This window comes from Odontesthes bonariensis, chromosome 2, assembly GCF_027942865.1.
Source record: "Odontesthes bonariensis isolate fOdoBon6 chromosome 2, fOdoBon6.hap1, whole genome shotgun sequence".
Classification (NCBI taxonomy): Eukaryota; Metazoa; Chordata; class Actinopteri; order Atheriniformes; family Atherinopsidae; genus Odontesthes; species Odontesthes bonariensis.
Window position 1 is genome coordinate 8,437,074 of NC_134507.1, and position 24,059 is coordinate 8,461,132.

Below are 24,059 nucleotides of genomic sequence, written 5' to 3' on the forward strand. Positions count from 1 at the left end.
ATTGGCGTATAAGGTCCCTAATCAGCCTAAAGGCACTGTGCCACCTATAGGGATGGGGGCTCATTCTACTAGAAGCATTGCCATATCTCAGGCCTTGTGCCACACATATTTGTACAGGCTGGATGATATTCAGCCAGCAGTGGCAACATCAGGTCCAGTCTACTGACAAGCTTTGGATACTGCTGTCCATGGCTGTGGGGATATTATGCAATCTGGTAGTGGACTATATCTCCCGTAATGAAAATTAGAGCGAAGTCAGGATAAGAGTGATGGGTTACTTGAGATTAATCCCTTTTTTTCTGATGACAGTTAGCTGTTTTACAACCCCTCCTTGAGCACAGCTGAGTTCAGAGGAGTTCATGGGATGTAAATGCAGCATGCAGTTCAGATTTGTGTCACGCGAAGACTAATACCTAAGTGTTACTACTGTAGCTCTGGGTGAGAGTGTACTTACTGTATTTAACTGATTTTTAACCAAATAGTTGAGGTTCCCATATCTTCATAATATGAAAATGCAGCTAATATGAACAAATAAGAGACATTTTAAAGCATAGTTACATAGAGCTGTAATAAAATAATAGAATAAAAAGTTTGAGTTCAGTAGAACTGTAATACTGGAAAGAGGTGCTGGCGTCCATATGCATTCATTCAGTCACAATGAATGCTTCAGCTCAGCATGACTTCCTGCGGTTGATGAACAACATAATTTGAACTTAATAATAAGGTAGTGGACAGGATAGGTTATCATTTTAGCTGCTGCCGCGGACCGAAAAGCTTTCTAGTGCACAAATGAAAGTAATAAAAGCTAATTTTACATTTTTCTACATTTCTTAATGCTTAAAAGTTTGTGGAGATCCATTAAAAGAAAACGTTAGCATTTACTGGGGGGAAACTATCCTTTTATCATTCTCCCTTTCCTTCTTATACCTGAAAAATATGAAGCAGAGGCACAGAAGCTGATGGATTTACTGTCTTTCTGTGCCTCACTGTAGATATATTTTAAACACTACATGGATACAATAACCATTTCTAAATAAATACCTCATTATTCACACAAACAAATGTGAGGCAGACAGAGCTTGTTTGATCAGAGAGCAGCATATAAACAGTAATTTTCATAGGATTACTGCCATTGTAACCTTTAAACTATGATAAACCAACAAAGGTAAACAAGTCTCTGCAAACATTATTAAACACAAAACCTCACATATAAACAACATGTTAATTTTATGCAGAAACTAACAGAGAGGTGGGTTACAATGTCCAACAACTTTGTGGTTTTAATCTGCAGGAGTTGACCTTCAGGGTGCTCAGGGAGTCCGTTTTGTATGTATATATTCTATCTGGTATTAACACAGTATTTGCGGGGAATGTCCAAATGTCAGAGACTACACTGAGGTTCTGTCAAATTTAAATGTTAACTAATGAAAGCCTAATCAGAAAGTCTAAGAACTTAACAAAACTGAAACAGCGCAAAACTGCTGCTGTTTAAAGAAAAGACTTAGGCTCAAATATCAAGAAGAATATGCTCTCTTTTTCTTTGAAAGAGACATTATTAGCTCAATAAAGCATCTGAACATAACATCTCAAAAATGATTATATTATCATGTAGTTGTGGGAGGTGAGAACCCAAATACAAACACAAAGGCACTGTTGTGGCAGGCGGCCCATAAATCAGAAAATCCCAAAACAAAGTAGAACAAGCCAGGAACTAGACTCGGCATTGGCAACCCACCCTGCAAACAATAATGACAAACTGGCACAAACAAAGGCAACAGAGAAGCTTGAATATTGACAAGGGTAATCAACTAATGAAAATCAGGTGCAAGGCAATTAGGCCATTAACACAGAAGTAAACAGAACGTAGGAGGAAAACTAACTGAAGTGCACAAGGAGCCAGCTTTGCAAAATAAAACAGGGAGTTACATACAGTATCTTGAGAACATACAACACACAACAACCCAGAAAAATAAAAGATGTCGACAGAACCTGACCATGAAGAAACCCAATGATGAAGTAGAAACCTGAACCCAAAAACCTACAAACCATGACAACTACATCCATTAAACGGGGTGATAAACCACCACCCTTCTGTTACCTATATACAAGGCATTTCAACAATATTACGAGACTTTGTAAAACCAACTCTGCCCTGCAATAATCATGTAAGGGAGCAAAACCTTTTCCTCTCTAACACTAGTATACATAAACTACATCCTGATGAAGAAGGAGAAGCCAGGGTAACTTATAACCAAAACTGAAATAAAAAAAGCTACATCACCAAAGAAAACTGGGTCATCACCAGGCAATGATGATGATTTTTCATGTACTAAAATTAACATTAAAATGTAATATATCCAATATATTTAAGACCTAATAAAATCTGAGATCTTAATCTGAGATTAAACCTAATTATTAATAATAATTAATTAATCCTATCTGACATAATAACATCTAAAAAAGTGCCTTTATGAAGACTAGGTTCTCCTAAGAAAACTTTAAAAAAACAACTTCAGCTTCAAATGTGGGTAAGTAAATCAAAAATGTTATAATAGCTGTAATATCTTCAGATTCCCAAAAAGGCCTTTGATAGGGTTGAATCGATTTGGTCACTGTATCAAATGTGTGGTTCTGCCCACACTTTTCTCAGATGGTTTAGATATAATAATAAAGAGAACAGGAGGTGGCAGTTATCACCAATAAGGTTATATCATCCTTGTTTGGCCTTTTTGGATGAATCCTGTTAAGGCTGCTGAGGTAGCCTTCAAATGTTTAGATTTCTTTAAGAAAACTGACAAACAGCACTGAAAACGAGTGTGGGCATCGGGGGGGTGAGGGTATAGTGAGGAAGCTAAATTACCATTTTGCAGAGATGATATCTTAGCTGTGATGACTGTCCCACAGACATTTCTTCCCAGAAGGACATCATTCAGTCAAAGCTCCAGTTTACTAAAATAACCACCTCATACTACCAATATACCACAAGAAGGAAAACTTTAACTTTGAACGGAGTAAAAGCATCAAGATTTTGGAATCCTCTAACTTCAAAAACAATAAAGAGCTATTTAAATGAAAAATAATTTGCCAAATGAGTGGGCAAATGTCAAATTCACTCCTGGAAAATGTTACTTTAGAAAAATAAGGAGCTGTCACTAAATCTTAATGCAATGATGTTGCTGAACACTATACTACCATCAAGCAAATGCACAGGATCCATCAGTCACCGCCAACCTCTTACTCCTCCCGCAAACTCTTTTTCTTCCCTTCAATGGCACATTGAAGAACACAGCCAACTGAGATGTTCCCACAGCATGTGTCTTGCAGGTGTATATAAAACTTGTTGATGTCTGAATCTACAGCATATTAATGCAGGACTTTTCCGAAACATTAGCAGAGAAAGTGGTGTCCTGTTTGTTACCCACCACTGCTGAGTCTGTGTGACACAGGCTACATCTTTATTTGTAAATCAGTTCAATAAAACTTAAATGCAAAAAACAAGATACGATTTGTAAAATGAAAAAATTAAGTATTTAAACAAAGAAATGTAATCAAATATGGCAATGTGTTTGCACGAAAGCTTTGTTAGATCCTTCCACAGAAGCAGAATTAAGATGACACATTTGATCTCCTCCATGTCAGTTAACAGCTCTCCCTGAGAGCATCTCATTCTGTTTACAGCCATTCACTCTCGACAGCCAGCAATCAGGATTCCGTGGCGGGCCACACACTCAAGCATGAACCAGGGTTTGCATCCCATTCCTGCTTTTCTTACCTCTTTTATTTCTTCCCCTACCCGAACCAGGGTTTGCATCCCCACCCCGCTGTGACTGGTGTGCAGTTGGTGAGAGGCTGAGGTACCTGACTTATCGCACCTACTCTAGCACTAGTTTTGCTCTTAGCTGTTTGGTTTTGGAAGGAAATGCACTTATGATTTCTTGTGAGCTGAAGTTCTTTTGCCTACCGATGTTGAACGCACTTATTGTAAGTCGCTTTGGTTAAAATCGTCTGCAAAATGACCGTAATGTAATGTAATGTAATGTAATGCATGAGGCCAACATCAGCTCGACTTATTAGGAGTTAGGCCCTGCAATCTCCATTTCATGAGCACCCAGTCTATAAACACTATTGATTTTCACACTGGGCTTTTTGGCAGTTGTATCTCATGGATCGCGGGCGCTCTGTCACGGAAGTGACTGGTAATGAATAATAATGCAATAATAATGAAAGAGTTATGCGGAGACAGTCAAAGATTTTTTTCCAATTTGGTTAAAGCAGTGGCTGCTGCTGTGTACAGAAACTGAAGATGAGTGGTACTGAAGGCTGTGACATGATGTGGAGTGCCTCAAAAACACTTTAACTGGGAGAGGAAGAGGCTACAAGGCCTGGAGGGAAGAAATAATAAATCATACTTTTATTCTGGAATTTGTGTCCAATTTAAACCAATTGTTCTGTACTTTTGTAACAAATCATTTTAAGTGAAGAACCTAATACTTCAAATCCAAGCTATAAGCAGCAATTTCAGGGCAACTGAGTCCCTTTTACTGTCAAAACAATGCGTGGCACTTATGTACTTGACAAAAAGCCAAACTGCTAGATTTTGCCTAAATGACAGAACTGTAAGCCACAGAGATAAATATGATCCATCACAGCGGGTGAGCACATAGCTTATGTTGGTGTTTTGGTCGGGGGCAGCTTTTCTTGAGTCACCATAAATAACCGTGGTCATTGGGGAAGTCTCGAGAGCACAGGGTCGCAAGTGCAAAACACTGCAAGACACGTTTTATTCCTACTAAAACCAGCCTTGTAAAAGTTACGAGCACAAAGTGGCTTTTATTGTAATCTGTTTGGATTCCAGTTAAATCTCTCCGGGAGTAAACCATCAGAAACAACTCTTTGAGTAATTCATCACATTCTCAGCTGTGTAAACACAGCAAAGCAGCTTGCTGAGATACTCACCAGTATACGCAGCAGTGATGTACCAGGGGGTGTGTTTTCTGGGAGGCTGATGTTGTACAGGGGTCGGCTGAAGATGGGCCGGTTATCATTCTCATTGATTAGTTCAATAAAAACACGGGCGAATCCCACATGGTCAGACACAGACTCATTGGCATAAAGCTGAAAAATAGACAACAAAGTGTCTCAAATGACAATGCAGATGTTACAAATGGAGGTTAATCCAGAAGGTTTTCAGATAGCATTTTACAAATCCCAATCATAATGTGCTACTGAACTAAACAACTGGGGATTTCTCACAGTCTAAAGCTGGGCATACACTGTGCGATTTTTGGCCCGATGTCGACAAGATTTTCACTCGTGCGACTATTTTGGAGATCGGGCCGAGTTTTGGCTCAATCGTGCGTCTCGCATCGTGTAGTATACATGGGGTAACGACAAACGATTAAGCCCTCCCGACCACCTCCCGATCGATCGGATGAAAATCAAACTTGTTTGAAATCCTGGTCGCCCCTCGTGAGACTCTCGCACAGTTGAAGCAGTTGCACGAGCCGATTTACCTCATCCTGTCACACACTACGCATGCGCGAACATAGGTACGGAAGAGAAAATTGTCAACAGAAGAAGAAGAAGACAACAGAACAGCATGGCAGCGACCGGCGACCGAGTCCGACGTGTCGTGTAGTGTGAGCAGCCAGATCGCATCAGACCATCAGGTCGTACAGTGTGAGAACAGGAATCGTGAGCTGTGACGTTTTAACCCCTGCGATTCACTCGTACAGTATGAGCAGCAGCTGAATACCGCGATTGAAAAAATCGCACAGTGTATGCCCAGCTTAAAGTACCTTGTGATTCTATAAATGACTCAGTTGTAAATCGAGGTGCCAAATTATGAATTTTAGTGCTGACATATTTCTGCTGTGCTATGAAAGTGAGATACCTTTAGCCAAACCAAGCCCTGTGTGTGGAAAAATAAAAAACATGTGGTGAGAGACATTATGTAACATACAGACTTATTTTCCCAAGATCAATCTTGGGCCAAGATTGTATCACAGTAGGACACTGTAACGGCTTATTAACCTGTCTTTGCTTTCACTTTTAATCTCTCTACCAAACACATCTGTGGGACGCTACTTAAAATGTCTTCTATGTGAGGATCCCTCTTCTTTATGAATAATAGCTCAAAGTCTGTGCCCTGTAGAGAGGATGCAGAACAGTGCGTTTCTCTTGCCGAACACGGTGTAGCTTGTTCTGGAGTTCCTCCCAGTATTCAGTTTCTGATAAAAAAGAAAACTGAAGTGATACAATATAAAAGTACTTGAAATAAATTGAAAACTCACTGAAAAGCTGTAGCTTCGAATGTGTTCATAGTCGAGTGGCATAGCAACCCTCATTCGTATGTCGGCACGCCCTTGTACTGCTGTGGGGGAGATGGTGAAGTAGTCCGAATTGTTTCCCCTCAGAAAGACCTGGAACATGCTGTTCACTCCCTGCCACAGAAGGTTAAAGAGAGGCATTCAAATATTAAAGCACAGAAAGAGAAAGAAATCTTCGAAATCGAGGTCAGATGAGGACTTTCTGAATAATGTGTCGAACCAACAACATGCACTTTTAGTGGGGCGACTGAAATTAAGTCAATGAAGACATGTTAACACAATCTCATCCTAATGCTGTTTAACAGAAAGATAAAAAATGACATAAAAAGTCCAGCTGAGCCAGACAAATACATTGTTAGATTTCTTATCCACACTACATTCCACCAAGTGGTAACACAAGTTTTTGTCAACCACAATGAATACCAAGGTGAAGAGGTCACTCTGAGTTCTTTGAATCGCTGAGTTTAGTTATGTGCCGAGTGCATGCAGCCAACAATTTAGGTTGCACCCACTCTTACACCAATCAGTGTTGGATCTGCTAGAATGTGACGAGCCCAGCGGAACTCTCCAATTGGAAAACAATGGATTCATCAACCTCCACAAGGTAATCTTCCTTATAAAACCTCTGGTTTTAGGATAGCTATCTACTCTAGCTTGGCTTGGAGCCAGAAAAATGCTTTTAAAGTCTGGAGCACTTCTCTAGAGATGTGTCAAAGAAACAAAGGAGATATAGCTTTGCCAACAGGCGCTCCACTGCTGCTGTGCTTGTTTACATTACTCATAAACAGCACTTATTTAATTTAGTAATTAATGCCATTTGTTGAAATGGACTAATCCCGAGCCAACATCCCGACTTCACAGTAATACTGCATAACTTGATTACACATTATGTATATAATGGATGGGAAATTATAATATGAATGTAAAACCATCAAAATGTTTGATAAAAAGATATGACAGGACTTGTCCCCTGTGTCTACTGTTCTGTGTCACAATATAAAATTTCAATGCAGCATGAAGTAAATCCTCACTGAGTGTCCAAAGAGCTGTATAAACTAAGTCGGACTGAATGATCCTCCAGCTGGTGAAGACTTTTAAAACCATGTACTTTAATCATCATATTGTGTGACTTACAAAAAGAGTGCTTGAAGTGATCCCTGATGACAACCATGACTATCTATCTCAACACAGATACATATTTCTGCATGTGGGTTCCAGCTCACAACAGTACAAGTTGCCAAGACAATATTTCTGATTAGGCGGATGATGTGAACATGGAGTCTATTTTAGAATTACTATGCCAGGAACTACTGGTTTGGCGGGTATAATGAGCTTGGTATTGTTTGAGTTGTTATTCAAAGAAAGTCAGAATAACCTTAAAAAAAATAATCTTCATGGGTAAATCTAAACAAAGTAAGGGTGTGTCATCACTGCCCAGAAATAGCTGTGGCTGTCTTGCAGTAAGAAAACATCTAGAAAGCGCTCCTGTGTTGAAATATAAAGCTTGGGGCAGCCAATCATGCAGCCATAACAGCAGACAGAGGAAGACGGGTGGAGTGGTCAATTGGCATTATGCTGACAGTTGAAATAGCCCCTTGTTTTTATTTTCATCCCTGGGAAAACCATTATGGCTGATGACTCCTGTTTAAAAGACTATCCAATATGCAGGGGATGTCACCTCAAACTGCCCATAAATGTAATTGCCCGTCCATTTGCTTCTGCCTTTAGAAGCCCCCAATAAAAGCACCCTGTCAGACGTGACTGCCACAAAGTTCAGTGACAAGTTCCAGCAGCAAAAGTTTTAAAGATGCCAGCCGAGCAGAAGAAGATGTGGAGGCAGCCTCAGAGAGAGAGAGTGGTAACTCTCACTTGAGTCACAGTAAAAAAAAATGAAACGTCTGCTTGTAATCCCTCACACATGGAAAAAGTGAGATTACAGCACAGGTGTAGTGGAGTGTGAATGAGTGTGTGTATATTGGAAATGACACGCAGGTTTAAAGGATCAAAACAGCAATAAAAACTGCAAGACAAAAAAAAAAAAAAGAAGACATCTCATCGGTTTTACTCCTTAGGACTGATTTACATGTGGCTGTACTGCAGAAGGGTGACAATGCAAGACTGGTAGAAGACGCAAATTAAAAACATTCTACCTTATTTGTTTTGGAAGTTCTTCCTGACGCATGCAAATGCTGCATCTATAGTGAATCTTGTGCTTTAAAGGTCAAACTAAAGCTGTGAGCAGTCTTAACACAAGATATATTAAGAGGCTGGGTGCCTCACCAGACTGAGAGCTCTTGTTGGCAGTAGTAGAACGCTGGGTGCAAACCTACAAATCTATGGAACATCCTGTTCTGACATGCAGGGTGTCACCCAACCAACATGCAGAAACACATTAGCAGCGCTCTCTTTTTTGCTTGGCACTGCAACACAGGTGGAAGTAAACACATCATTCCTAGAACGGATAAACCGACCTGCCTCTAAATATTTCTGCTGTCTCTCCTTGAAGTGCTTACTTTTTCTCCTGTTTCTTCCTGCTTCACCAATTATTTAGAATTCTTGTTTTGCTCCATTGCAGGCGACTTTGAATTCAATCATATTTTTTCAAGTTCTTCTTCTTTCCTCACTCTCACTTTGTCTGTCTCTCTTTACTCTCCACCTATTTCTCTATCCACTTGACTTGCAGTTATCTGTCAAATTCCACCCTGGTGGCTGCTGTGCCTGAATCAATCAGAGTTGACTAGCTTTCGGCTTATCTTCACCCTAGGTGATTGATTTTCCTCGTTAGGTATAATTTGATGCTCTATCCCATCTCTTCCAGAGCAAATTAAATTGTAGTCGAGTCCAATGGGCTGGTGTGAGTGAGCATGTGCATAGAGAGGGAGAAAGAAAGACAGAATGGTGGGGCAGCTGTAAAATGTTTGAGTTAGGAGTTCAAGCGTGTGTGCCTGTGCCTCTCACCACAGTATGTTGATAAAGCTAATACGAAGTAGCGGGCATACAAAAGGAGGTAAGTGTAGGCTACACTATGGCTGACAATCCACACATCCTCAAAGTTGGCCAGCGAACAGAGGCGCACCTTGTCAAAAGGCAAGGCAGGCAACTGCTTGGAACTCCGAGCCACTAGGGGGGCCCCGAGAGCTGAGGTGCATTCAATCAAAGATTGTCTAGTTACTATATAAACTCAACTAGTGGCGAACGTTCGTGGTGAACATGTTTTCTTTGAACAGTTGAATTTAAATGATTTAGTCAAAGATTGTCTAGTTAACATGCCATTCTATAATTCCATAATTGCATTGTTGACTTTCGTCAAACTCACGTCAAGTTCCACTGTAGGCTATGTTCGCGGAGAACTAGCCCCTCAGAGTGTTTGTATACTTAGTAAATATGTACTGTAAATATTTTGTACAAAGTTTATATTGGGTTTTCAAAGTAATTTGCGGTATTTTATTAAATTTTTTTTCATTTTATTATTAGTCTTTTTTAGTTATTTATTTATTCTTTAGATGTATATTTTAAAAAATAACAATGTTTTTCATGTTTGGAACATGTTTGGATCTATTTTGGCCTCCTTCTTGATTAGAATGCGGGAAAGCCCGCCTCCAGTTGAAATTTCGTTTTTAACTTTGTTCACTTTTTATTATGATGTTTTTCTTTTTTTTCTTTTTTAGAATCACATCGTAAGTATACAAGCTGCTTCACCATGAGGCTCCAGTGTAGTAAAATCTGTCTCTTTCTGGAAAACACCAATAAAGAACTCATGTGAGCCTATAAACTTCAAAACTAACAACTTCAAAATATGTATGAAAAATGCTAATATACCATAGTCTAAAAACCAGCCAGCCAGTAGTTAACCTCAGAAACCAATATTGTCGATGTGGCAGGTGAGACTTCTCAGTTTAACACTAAGTTTATTTAACATTGGCAACACATTGTTAGCTAATTATATCCACATGCAAATATTTAATTCAAGCTCAGTGTGACAGCCTCAACTACTGTTTTGCTGCGCACTCTCTTCTCTGTTTGTGTGTGCATGTCTTATCAGCTCCACACAAAGAGTTGTTACACCAGTGACAGTGCGCATAGTGAGTGGAGTAGAGCTGAGCAGACACGAATGCATCTCAGAGAAGAAGAGCCAAATGAGGTTAAAATACTGGGGGCTTCAATTTGTCATGTACCTGTCACAATAAAAACTTCCCAAAAAGTTTGAATCCATCTTTATGCCTTGTTTGTGATAACTATTTTTTTTTTTTTAAATCTAGAGCCAAGACTTTATGGGCTGCACAGTGGTTTGGTTGTTAGCAACTTCGCCTCATAAGAGGGTTCCTGGTTCGAATCTCAGCTGGGGCCTTTCTGTTTGGAGTTTGCATGTTTTCCCCGTGTAAGTCTGGGTTCTCTCCGTCTACTCTGGCTTCCTCCCACCACCCCAAAAAAATGCATGTCAGGTTAATTGGTGACTATAAATTGACTCTAGGAGTCAGTGGAAGCTTGGATGGTTGTTTGTCTCACTTGTCTCTGTGTGACCCTGTGGTGGACAGGCGACCTGTTCAGGATGTACCCCACCTCTTGCCCAATGACAGTGAGTCTGAGTTGGATTAATCGGTACAGAAAATGGAAGGATGGATAGAACCATGACTTTATAAGTGTGGTCTAGGTACTGTGGATATACTTCAAATTATCTTTCTCTCTCCTGGCCTGCTGTTCTATAAATGCACCACTGTTAGAACACATAAACTCTTTTCCTGTGGAGTGTTTGCAGAATGACGTAGAGGAGGTTTGGAATATTGGTTGGCCAATATTTCATCTATTTGTCCACGTTTTGTGCCTTTTTCTATCTCCCCTGAAGGAAACTCTCCCTGACCACCAGATTTACAAATTAAGCTATGGATTTTCTTTTTATAGTTGACAAAACACACACTTGATCAGTGTTCCTCAGTGTTGGGTGTTCCACCTTGTATTTGGAGAGATATGAGTGTTCACATACGCAGAGGAGGTGGGGATGGGCTTCAGACATGTGGTGGAGGGGTCAAGCAGGACTGAATCGTGTATTAATATCTCCCCACATATAGTTTTGAATAAGATGAAGAGTTATTTAAAAGCTTATTTAAAAGAAAGAAATATCATTACCAAATTTTATCCTGTGCTAAACAGGAATTGATTTTAGAGGTCTTAGCATTGCTCAGAGAATGTAAACATGAATAGCCAGTGAATGGTTTCAAGAACAACACACAGCAATCAGTCAAATCAAATGAGAATCAAATGTTTAAATAGCCAACAATAGCTGATGTAATTATGTTTACAGCCTGGAACAAAAAACAAAACAAAAAAAACCCCTTTTTGGACAGTTTTCCTTTCCTTTAACTGACACAGATGTGTTCAGCCTCTTCCAGACAGACAATAACATCTCGCACAAAATCTGACTGCAATCTGACTGCAAAAACCCCAGAACAATAAGAACTAAATGCTGAACTCAAGTTATTGAAATGACTGTCCACAATCCATCGGGTAACACCACAGTGCTAAGATCTCTCTTTTACATAAAATTCAATGCCTGTGATGAATCAGTTCTATAAGAAATTATTAAAACATAACTGGAGAAATTAACTCCAGATATGAAACAATCCAGTACTGAAAGAAATCTCACCCAGTTACCGTTATCATACCTAAAAATTCCACAACAAAGGACATTGGTGAAAGTCATTATGAACTGCTGCTTGTACTGCTTGTCATTTCAATAAGTGAAAGAAATAGCAATTTTTGGCTTAATGATATTCATCTATCATATCACACACTCTCTTTCAAAGAGCATCAAGCTCATGAAGTCAATATGTTATCATACGCTAAATCCCCTCCTGATCAATGCTCAACACATAGAGTTTGTTTTGAGAATAATTGCTTTGAGAAGCTGAGTAGATATTTGACCACAAAGAGGGTTCATTTTGATAACATTTGAGGTTTATCGTAAACTGATCATTCACAGTATGTCAGGACTGGCCTCATCAGTGTCATCATGACATCAAATAAGTCAAGAGTGCTAGTTATCAGGATGGGATTCACTCACCTCGTCCTTGTCTTCTGCCTGGATGAAAAGCGGCAGGGCAAAGCCCACCTGTGCCAGTTCGGTGATGTGGATCCGATACTCCGAGCTGTTGAACTTTGGGGCATTGTCATTCTTGTCAATTAATAGGATGGTGAAGCTGGTCATCACAGTTGCCTCTGATGGACTGCGATCATCTTTCAACTCGGTGGCCTTATGGAGAACAATGGAAGGAAGTGACAAAAGTATATAGAGAGACACGAGATGTATTAGATTGGACAGAAAATGTCATTCTGAATGGAGGCAGTCTGCGACAATCTCACAAGATATTAACACCTGTTCATTTATTGGATCAAAAGGTGGACAGGTGGCCTCAAAGCAATCATAGAAATTGCCTCAAAGTAAGGCCAGGAGTCAACCAGCACATGTACATCCACACATACACATGGACACACAATTAGATTTAGGAGAAAGGAGTCAAATTGAGAGAACACAATTACACACTCCCTCTGTTTTTGGCTGTTTCTCTATTGAGAATGTGAGGTCCCTGAAAAAAAAAAAAAGAAATCGGAGAAAGATAGGTATGGGCAAGCGTTGCCTTTTTTTGATAGAGGAGTGTCACAAGCAATAGGAAAGCAGGCAGGAACGGCATGATGATCTCTTGGTAATCAAGGTAGCTTAGCCTCTTTTGTCCCTATACTCCAAAATCATTTGACCTCCACCTCCACACGTTCAGCCCTATCTAAACTGCCTGAAGTTGAGAAATTAGTTTTATTACTATGGCACACCACAATCAATAGCAACGCAAGCTAAGAAAGCACAAGCAGAGAGAAAAAGGTAAATTTAGAGGGAAAAAATCCATATCTAATAAATACATTTTTGGACCATATTTTCTCTTTTTCAGCATTTTTGCTCATGCTAGTTTCCTTGTTTATAATTATTGATTTTAATATAAAAAAAAAAAACAGACTGAGGCCAGTATATATATTAGCCAGAATTTTTTTAATACCAACTATGAGTCAGCTATTTAAAAATGTTTTTATACAAAATCTCTCCAACCTGTTTTATATTAATAATTGTAGTGAAATCATTGTGTAAATCGTTGCTAATGATGCCATTAGGTCCTTTAAAATGTCCTTGATTGTGCTGTGAAGACATGCGTTATTTCAAAATCAAGAATGTTACATTGCAGCTACACTGAGAAAAATTTCTTTGTTCACAAATCCTCCAACTTTACGCTGCACTTGGAAATCCATATCAGACACCCTTGCTCACTCTGTGGGATGCAATTGATTCAAAGGAAATAAAGAAAAGAGAAGTGAAGAAATGGATCAGGTGGGAGAGTTGTGGGTTGGGAGGTGCTGAGGGTGAGAGGGCAAGAATGACATACTAAAAAGCAAAGAGGGATAGAGTTCAGGCTCAGTGAAGGGACAGAGGGATCCAGAGATTTCACCTGCTTCAAACAAAAGAAAAACGTTAAAAAGAAAAAAACAGAGAAACAAAGGCCTTAGTGTTAAGGGGAATCAGAATGCTGCTCCTTTATCTTGTTCTCCTCTGCTCCCCTTTTCCTCCTGACTGCAGGCTGTTCACTAAACACAGGTCTTTAAAGGGGACATTAACCTCTACTGTGTATACACACGTCGTCATTAGCGATCATCAGTGACATATTGACCTTGATATTCTTCACAAAATGTATAATAGGAGCCAGGGTGAAGTATGTTTTTTGAGACAATATGAAGCTCAGACACTGAACTGATTTTATACACTCATTTCAAAGCTCTCCCTTAATCCAGCAGTGAAAAAAACTTTTGATTCCTCCAATCCCCAAATGCCTCCCATTCAATAGCTCACCTTGACAGTGAGAGCGAATCCTGCTGAGTAGAGTGGGTTTTCTCTGTCCAGCTGGCCATTCACTGTCAGAGACCCACTGATGTAGTCCAGGGCAAAAACACTGTTAGTGTTTCCTAGATGGGGAATGACAAAGCAAAGCACAGCAAAGAAAGTCAGAGATACCAATGAAACTGGCTTTGTTGATAATTCAACATAACTCTAAGGATGCTGTAAAGACCCTCTGGAGGGGAAGGTGTTGGATGAGCTATGTGTAGGGCTCCATTTCATGCAATATGGATACAGCTTGTGTTGTGTTGTCTTTTATCTCTCTGCCTGCCTTGGGCTGATCAGCCACCTCCAACCTGTTCACAAGCATCTGTTTGTTGTTCTGTCACTGTTACTGTGCTTCTGTTTCTGCCCTCTTTTCACAGCTTATAACACTTTGTCACCTCCCCTCATCTTCAAAACTTCTTTTCTCTGTTCAGTTGTAATCCACTGATTGATAACTTTGTTGATCATTCTGATCAACGCATGGAGAAAAAAAACCTATACAAGTATTTCATACATATTGGCAAAAAGATATGTTGTGGTGTTGTTTATCATCAGGCTTAAAAGCCAAAGGCCTGTTTGACTGTATCAAGCATTTGCATCCTCCTGCAAGCTCACGTGATAAAAACATGGATACAAAGAATGTAGGATTTTTATGGAAGGCTTTATGAGAAAGGAAAAAAAAAACAACAAGTTATTCAGTCATCTTTATTCTAGATATCTCAAAATAAGAAATTAATGAAAGTGAAAAATTCTTGAAGATAAAGATTTTCTTCAGGACTTTGTTTAAATTGTAACACAGGATGTGTGTATGCATGCAGGACTGATGATTTCCTTAGTGTAGCCACACCACACATTTCTTCTGAGCTATGTCACTCTGCATGGGTTGATGAACTGCATTGACTGTCATAGTCTATGCACTCCAGAGAGGAGCATTTCAAATTATGAGTGCTGCACTGTTCTCATTAACAAGTTCAAGTGCTCTTGGTGCTCTCTACTCACTCCAATTAAACAGGTTAAAATATTAGAGTAAGGCCCACTTGAGTCCTCTCTTCATCTTTTCTTACTCCCTCTCGTCTTTTTCAGATTACGTCCTCTTCTTAACTCTCTCTGCTGTCTTACACTCTTCTTTGACATGCTCTCTGAGGCATTGCAAAGCTGGTGTTGGCTTAATTACACCCAGCAGATGGAGATAGCAAACAGAAATACACAATACAGCTCGTACCTCTTCAAAAAAATGTCAGAAAAACCATATAATGAACATAAAATACAACTGAATTACTGAAAAAAAAGACTACTGCAATAAATGGGCAATGCACACAGTGGTGCACACTGATAATATCTGCTATCAATACACTTATCACTATCATTTAACTTATGATGGTTTAATAAAGTTGACTAAACCTTAACTAGGAAAAAACATGGCATCCCCTCCTTTAGGCATTTGCCACCTCTTGCCATTCAGAGATTATTAAGCTGATAACAAAGATACAGGTTACAGGGAAATATTCAATATTTAAAGCTTCTGTTGATTATGTTCTTTCTAGCTAATTCCCTTGCTTTAAACTGATACCATTTGCCAGGCAGCTTTTTGTAGCTTTTCAAGACTGTCCTTTTTGCAGAAAATGTAAAACAACTTCCTATTTGTAACCATCTCTTAAAAAAAAAAACTGTCACATTTTGAGGTCTGAGTCAAAATTGATTACTCACACCAGTGGTCATTAGTTTTCTGTGATTGTGTTAATATCGTGTTTTTCAAGAATGGCCACACATTCCAAATTCCACCTCACTGTCACATGTAGCGATGTAAAAAGTTTAGAAACCAAATCCAGCATCCTTACAAAATGCATAGGCTCCAAATCCACATGTGAAGGCCAAGTAGTGACTCTTTGAGCTGCACTTTGATGGAAAAAGAACAACTCTCTCTCAGAGAGTTTATAATAAAAGCTGAGGTCTAGACTTCAGAGAAACACGTTCTGATGGCGAGTCTGCGGCGTACAACGGCCAGGGGTCAACAGATTAACCCGTGTCTGTGTTCCGCACTCCCCACTCACTCCCCGCTCACTGCTCTATTATTGTCCTGTACCTACTCTGGAATGAGGGGAGTGAAGCTAGAGCAAAAAGAGAACAGAGGCGACTGAGAGGAGGGGAGGCAGGCCAGCAAAGAGAGCAGAGCCTTTGGGTAATTAGCCTGAACTGAGGCCAAAAGGTGAAGAAATGGCTGCAGAGGGAACAAAAACTACAGCTGATTATATCCAGCTTACATAATCTATTTAATTGTGGACCTGAAGAAAATTGAGTCTGCAAATTTTGAAGAATTTTTACATTACTCATGGGCTCAAGGTGATCAAACTTATGTGTATTTGCTGACGAGACATAAGCTACATTCGGACAGAGCAGTTCTAAGAACGCAGTAAGAACGTGGGAAAAAATGGCCCCGTTCCTGAAAAGGTTATAGGAACTGCCAAAAGTTCCTACAGTGCGAATGCGGCTAATATATCAAGACCATCCACTGAACTTAAGAGAGCTAAGGCTCACAAAATATCTTCAAAATTCTAAGATAAAAAAGATTATTTTATTAATTCTTTGTAGACTGACATAGGTCAGGAGGGTTCTGTGGGTGTAGATATGCGAATGATATGCTAGTGACTAATGAGAGAGAAAAAAATCTAATGATTGTAGCATCAGGCTGCAACATAACAAACTTGGACAAAGTGAAGGGGTCTGAAAACTTTTGGAAGCCTCTGTATATCCATTATGCTCAGAGTATTTAAAAAATTCAGACTGTTTTTGGTTTATGCATATTTATCTGTCTATGCTTGACCCTTTGTGGAAGACAGGTCTGGCTTTTGGAATTTCGATCAGCCTTACACCGAAGTCCTCCTGACCTGCATAAGTGACAGCAAATTAGCTCCAGGTCACAAACAAGTAGACCTATTGTATATCAGGTGCAGAAAATGTACTAAAACTAAGGCAATGCTTTTTTCTTTGTCAAGTATTATAGGCTTATAGGCTTATCTATAATTGTAGTTGAATACATTTGAACTAGACTGTTTGTCTCTGATAAAAATAGGACTTTATATCTGGCCTATGACTGCTTGGAGAACCTAATCGCTATCTGATGATGTGAAATATCTCTGCATTTCTTCCAATAATGACATTGCAAGTAAAGATTTAATTTTCAATGCATAAGCTGTGAGACTGTATAGACCAAAAAGTGCTATTTGAATGTGACTTCTGGTGTAAAAGACGTGTGTGTAGTCAACAACTAGAGAAGTGCTTTATAAATACACTCCATTTACCATTTCTCTGCTCTATGTCAAATGCTCGTCTGTGCGACACATTCGCTGTCACTTCCACATTGCAAGGAAATGTGCAAACATGTGGACGTGTTGATTCATGCTTTTAGCTGCTAAGAAGCAATCGATAAATAGCATTTTATTTTTGTGCCATGTTGCATTGTTCTGCGGCTTTCTCGAGAGCTACTGTTGCTCCACCTCCATGTCTTGTCAAAGTGAGGAGGGACCGAGTTTTAATGCTCCGTTTGGAACCAGAAATCAAAAACAGCAGTTTCTCAGGGCGCTAAATTAATCTTTAAGCATAACAAAAGAGAAAAAAACAAACTAGAAGGTAGGATTTGGTAATGCCACTGTTTTGGAATCAACAATGTGATCTTTGTAAAAACGCCAATAAATGAAAAGACAAAGTATTACTGCATTGCCTGCTCATACCGTGTCTCTCAAGTAAGACTTTGCAGGTATTTTCACACTTTTTTAGCTTGAAGCTTGCAGTCGTAAGATGGGCAGCGAGTCATTTCGACTCCATGGTGTAAAATATCACCCAAACACTGTAAAATGAGTTGTTGGCTTGTTCTTCTGTCTGAGAGAAGCACTGGGTTCATGCCACATTGACTGCTGACAGTAAGAAACGCAAACAGTGATCTTTTGTGTGAAAGTCTGATGTAATGTTCAATTTGTGTGTCAACAGCCACAAAAACAACAAATAGGCATAGAGCCTGTTGACTGGCAAAATTTAGAATTCTTACTGTTATTAAAGGGATATATCACGACTGTCAACACAAGTAATTTCTGTCCATTTGCAGAAATGACTGTTGCTCCCATTTCTTTGTGGTCTTTTATTGAACAAAGAAAATTAATTACCACAAAAACAGGATGATAATAAACACAGGATCAATAAAACTCCCCTTAAAAAAGATGACACTTTGTAATCAGTGTCATTAGAGTGTGTTACATTAACGCACTCTTCTCTTCCACCCTCAGCTTACTAATACTTTGTACATGTATTTTTATTATTTTACATTTTATTACTTTATTTTATTATTATTATATTTTTTGTTTTTATTGCACCAAACAGACCAAGCCAAATTCCTTGTGATGTAAAAATTACTTGGCAATAAAATCTTTTCTGATTCTGATTTCATAATCGGTGAGCAACAGTCAAAATGCTTATCAGGAAAATCAGTGTGTCCTTAAAAAAAAAAGCCTGCCACTCTGTGTCTATAACCAGAGAAAGTAAGCTGACTCAACACTTCTTATTCTATGTCAGACATGAAGTTAACAGTTGGTGCAGGTAAACATACATCATGGATTCAAACCCACTCAGTGTGGGCTAAATTGCTTTGTCAGCTTCAGTGGCCTAACTGGAATGTATGCTGTCCCTAACCCGGATGACTGGGTACTCGCCTGGCAAAGCATTGAACGGCGTGAATAAACACACTGGTCACTGCATGGACATGCGAACAATCACAGCAGATTGGTAATCCCACTGCCTGAATGTATCCGGTAAAGAGGCCTTCTGCAGTGTCAAGCTTGACCTGGGAGACCGGCTGAAATTAAACTGAGAGACTCACTGGTCTCAGTGGGAGGAGAAATATAATCATATTCTAATTGCTGACAGAAAGTGCTCTCCAGTGATCTGCCAGGACACTGTGATTAGACCCTCAGGGCTTGAAATTGCTTCAGACGGAGACACACTAAAATTCGGCACAAATAAGTGCACACCTTCAATCTGCATATGATTTTCATATTTAGTAGCTCCATTTTTGTTTTTCACATGTGTGTTAGCGTGTAGATATTTCGGTCCTTAGATTCTATGAGGGGAGACTGCGAGACTACGTGTGTGTGTGTGTGTGTGTGTGTGAGATGCTAACTGGCTGAGTTTGATTCTATGAATGTGAGACTCCAGAGGATTAGCCATGCTCTCACATTACCAACAGTACTGGACTGGAAAATGAGAAAACATGGCATGATTTTGTCTAGAGCGGGCTGCAAACTCAAATGCAAACACTTTCTCACACACACCAAAAGAAATGCCCATAAGCACATGCACACACACACACACAGCTATTATTTTCTGCAAATTTCATCGGGGCAAAATAGCTTCAATAGCAAGTGCTACAAATACAAGATAAAAGTAATTTTGATAATTTGCCACTATTGAAGAATCTCAGCAACACCAAAGATATACTGAAAAACAAGGTGTGGATTTAATATCATCTATTGACAAACATTTTTAGGTTATTGTGACATCAACGAAGAAGTGATGGCTTATTTAATTTGAAATACAAAGAGTGAAGGAGAGAGTGCAGTAATAGAGAGGGAAAATACAAAGGCGAGGAATTGGAGCAAGCGAGTGTTTTGAATAGAAAAAGTGGAAAGTGTGCGGCCATTATGCGGGGATTGCCCAAGAGAACAAAGGAAATAAGGTTTTTGATCTGACGGGTTCAATGGGCCGAATGACAAGTGGCATTAACTTTGTCCAAGCAATGAGCTTCTGAGGACAGCAGCAACAGGAGTTCTCCAAGTGTAATCGCCATGACTAAGCTAGTGACAACTGTTTTCTCTAGTTTGTGACAACACCACGGGGGCGCTGGAACATTCTTGTTATGTGATATGGCATTCAGCCAGGGCTCAGAGACTGGGGGCTAAGATTTAGTGTATTTTTCTAAATGTGCACAAATTAGTGTCACTTTTAAGGATTAGGCCTTCAGGCTAATCGTGTTAATGATGAGACTTTAGTTGCTGCAAAGCCACACACTCTTCAAAATCTAAAGGAACAGCTCCTCAACCACACTTACTTGCTTGTGCACTTGTTCGTCTGTGCATTGACACACGCCCCTCAGTGTGTGACAACTATCACTGCATATGTGTGTTCTTGTGTATGTTATGTGGAGTGATGACAGCCCTGAGGGTGTCTCACCACCGGCAACAAGCTGCATTTCATGAATACTAAAATAACTTCATCAAAAGTTTTTCTTCAGATATCTTCAAGGACAAAAACTGTAACGCAATGCATGGCAGATGAAAGACACTTGCTTTTGTGCCCAGAGATCACATTCATCGATACAGCTGGTTAGATGCACTTCGGCTGTAATTAAGGAAGTCACGATGCCTGACGCTTTGAAAAGCAAGAACAGGGAGCGACAGCAAAACATTGCAAATGATCAAGTACATCCTTTATTTCCAGTGGAGATGCCCGCCGTAAGAGCATACTGCCCTTACATTGTAACACTGAAGTTAAAATTCTGTTATTTCAGCAACTTAAATACACTGAGCAAAAAAATATTTCCTGAGATTTCAGCATCGACTAAATGCTGGATTTCCTTGAAAAATGGATGAAAAACACATTACTCCAATCTTGACTGTGTTAGAGACAACCAAAAATCTCAGTGAGGAGATTCCTGTCTAAAGTGTCACTGGAAAACTGGCAAGTTGGAGCACGAATAAAAGAACAGAAGTGTCCTGTTCTGTGTCTAGAACAAGATACCACAGTTGTTTCCACTAGCATGGCCAAATGCATTTAGAACAGACCAAACTGGCAGCAACTGAACATGGGTCACTGCAATCTTCCTTGTCTTTCTGAGGTGAAGTTATCTCAGTTCTAATTGATATGTGGTCCTAAACATATTCAGTGTTTCATTAGGTTAAGGCAGAGATACTCATTGTGCGGCTCGCGAGCCACATGCGGCTCCTCAAGCTTTAATTGGTGGCTCGCACTCGCATAGTAGCTTATAACAATATGGTAACAATAACAATAATTTTTTTCAAATAACATACAGCGAATACTGCACAGTATTAAGTATTTTTATTAAGTTTGCATTTTTGTAGTATTAAGTATTTTTATTAAGTATTAATTAAGGCTTAATGGTGTTTCCTAAAGGGGGCACTGTTAAACCTGGCAACGCAGCCCGCTTAAACCACCTCACACTTGACCGCAGAGCACGCTAGCTCCTTTAGCCAGCGCGAGATGCAGGCACAATGGATCGGTTTTTAATTAAAACAGGGCAAAAACCAGCTCAAAAACGATGCTCATCTTGAATGTGTCACTATGATTACAACAACAAACTACAAATACAACATGAAGAAAGTCAAGAACATGCAGGCCAGCTTCCGCTCATCCCAGTATTAAGGTAAATATGGTCTTAATTGAAAATGTATTGGCTGTGTTGTTTCTTTTTTTGTGGGATGTTTTATATGTAGAAATGCATATTTGCAAAAGGGGACTTAGTACGTTGTCGTAAAAGTGGCTCTTCCCTTGATTTTGCTCTGCCAATGTGGCTCTTGTGAAAAAAATAGTGAGTATCACTGGGTTAAGGCAACTTATCCACATTTCATTTGGGGTCAAGAAAATAGATGCCCCTCTCCAGCCCCACCTCTATGGAAAACAAATCAAGACTTACAAGATAATCACAACTAGTGACATGACAGGAGGCCACAAGGTTAACAAGACACAAGTGGCAACAACTAAAACAGAGCAGATAATCACAGGGGCAGGCAAGCGAGAGAAGTAAACTCAGACAACATACGTGAGGGAAACAATTTTACTAAACATAGGAATGTAATGTAAAAATAGGAATGTTAGACACTGACGAACACCAGTAAACCGAGTCTAAACCCGTGACTAAACAGAAATGAGAACAGGAATAAAAATAAATGGAACGAACAAGGGAGCAGAAAAAACACTACACTAAAACAAATGTAATTCAAACACAGAAGCTCTTGAAAAACAGACCACAAGAAAATCAAGACTGACCAAACAAAAGCAGATTATCACCTCAACAAAATATAACATCAGAAAACAAAATGTAAGATTGAAGCCATTTTGAGGCAAAAGGGAACAATTTCCTTAAAAAAAAAAACTTAAACTATATATATATACATACACACACACAAACACACACACATTCTGTATATAGGCATATATGTGTGTGTATGTGTGTTTGCCAATACAAAATGGGGTTCTGTCTAAAACAACAGCAGGCTGGCAGACAGCAGGAGAAAATATGGCTTTGACTTGGAAATACACTTCTTCGGTATCGGTATAAGATTTCTTAAAGCCTAGACTCCCCTTCATCCCACAGATAAATGTAAATTTGGGAAAACCTCTTCCACCAGGAGATGCAGCTCAGATATACTGAATGCTGTTGATACGTTGACAGTAATGCTGCTGACAAACACCTACTTTGTTTGAGAGAAATAATGACCATGAAATATGATCGAGAGCAAAAAGATAAAAAGAGGTAATCTAATCTAATAGAGTCTTATGTGCAATTGTTAAAATACTCATTGCCCTTGTTGGGCTAAATAACTCATTTCTTGAAATGAATACTACCGTAATAGACCTACCAGATCAATGGATACTTTATTCATCCCAAAGGGAAATTAAGGCATTCAGCAGCTTGTTTGACACTCATTTACACACATATAATTGTAAAATAACACTCATAGTGACAATTGTTTCTACATGTAGTAGACGTAGTGCAGAGAAATTGTATGGTAGATAGAGTGCATCATCTGTGCAGAAATACCTGATAAAGTCACGCATAAACAATATATTGTAATAAAAAAGAAAGAAAGTATACATGATATGATGTCAAAGGATATCATAACAAAGTGAGACCTGGCTTTGATTGCGATTGTACTCGACTGCTGGACTCCTGGAGACACCACAAGACTTTGGATTGTGTTCTGGAGACTATCAGCCTTCTCTGAGAGATTACACAGCAACGCGTGGCTGAGAGCCTCAGAGCGTCTAATTGAAATCTGAGAGAAATCCCACTGACGCTGCGGTGACAATAAGGGTTCCCAATAGAATTACAGGTATTAGATTTATCCATATTACAGCGTGCCGGCTGATACCAGTTAGGTAGTAAGAGCATGGAATCAGAGCATCAGGGTGTAGCAGCACAGAAGGATAAAGAATTGTGTACAAAGGCAGGCATGAGAAAATAATCTCCTTTGCTACTTATCACTCTGTCCAGGCAGGAAATGGCGTTGCCACACCTGTCTGACCTCCTCGCTGTGAGAGGCTCAGACACAGTGCAAGTCATACCCTCTAAGACCCACAACACTGAACAGGGTTGTCTTGTCTCGCACCGTTGGCAGTGACACACAAAGTGTTCACAAGGTGCTTCAAACAAAGGCCAAGGAAGTTAGAGGACGCCTGTGGCTATACTGTGTATCGACACAGTATGTGGTCTTTTGGTCTGCAGCCTCGACAAAAACTTCAAAGTAATTTAGAATGAAGTCATCATCTCGTATCAGTTTAGAGAGTTTTACTGCTTGGGTTCTCACCAATCAAATCTCAACGAGGAGGTGATGCAGTTAGAAAGGAGAAAAGGAAAAGAACAGGGTAGAGATAGAAGGAGCGAGCTTAGTGTGGGATTAGTTTTGCCTGTTTGTTACAAGAGAGATGGACTCAAGCACACACAGATAAACAAAAGGCTGATATGAGCAGCTTGAGGGATGTCCTTTCATTCTTTGAGATGCTAGGCTGACTTTTCTTCCGATTATTCTTAC

The 24,059-nt window shown here is 39.5% G+C and overlaps 1 protein-coding gene across 1 annotated transcript in view; it reads right to left on the reverse strand.

The window, feature by feature from the left end:
• The window catches only part of cdh23 (cadherin-related 23), a 186,002-nt gene that overhangs the window by 63,054 nt on the left and 98,889 nt on the right, over positions 1-24,059 (reverse strand). The window contains exons 10-13 of the mRNA XM_075475682.1: positions 14,215-14,327; positions 12,388-12,576; positions 6,294-6,443; positions 4,957-5,115 (exon numbers count right to left, since the gene is read on the reverse strand). Of these exons, the coding sequence (XP_075331797.1) occupies positions 4,957-5,115; positions 6,294-6,443; positions 12,388-12,576; positions 14,215-14,327 (611 nt within the window). The remainder of the gene's footprint in view (positions 1-4,956; positions 5,116-6,293; positions 6,444-12,387; positions 12,577-14,214; positions 14,328-24,059) is intronic.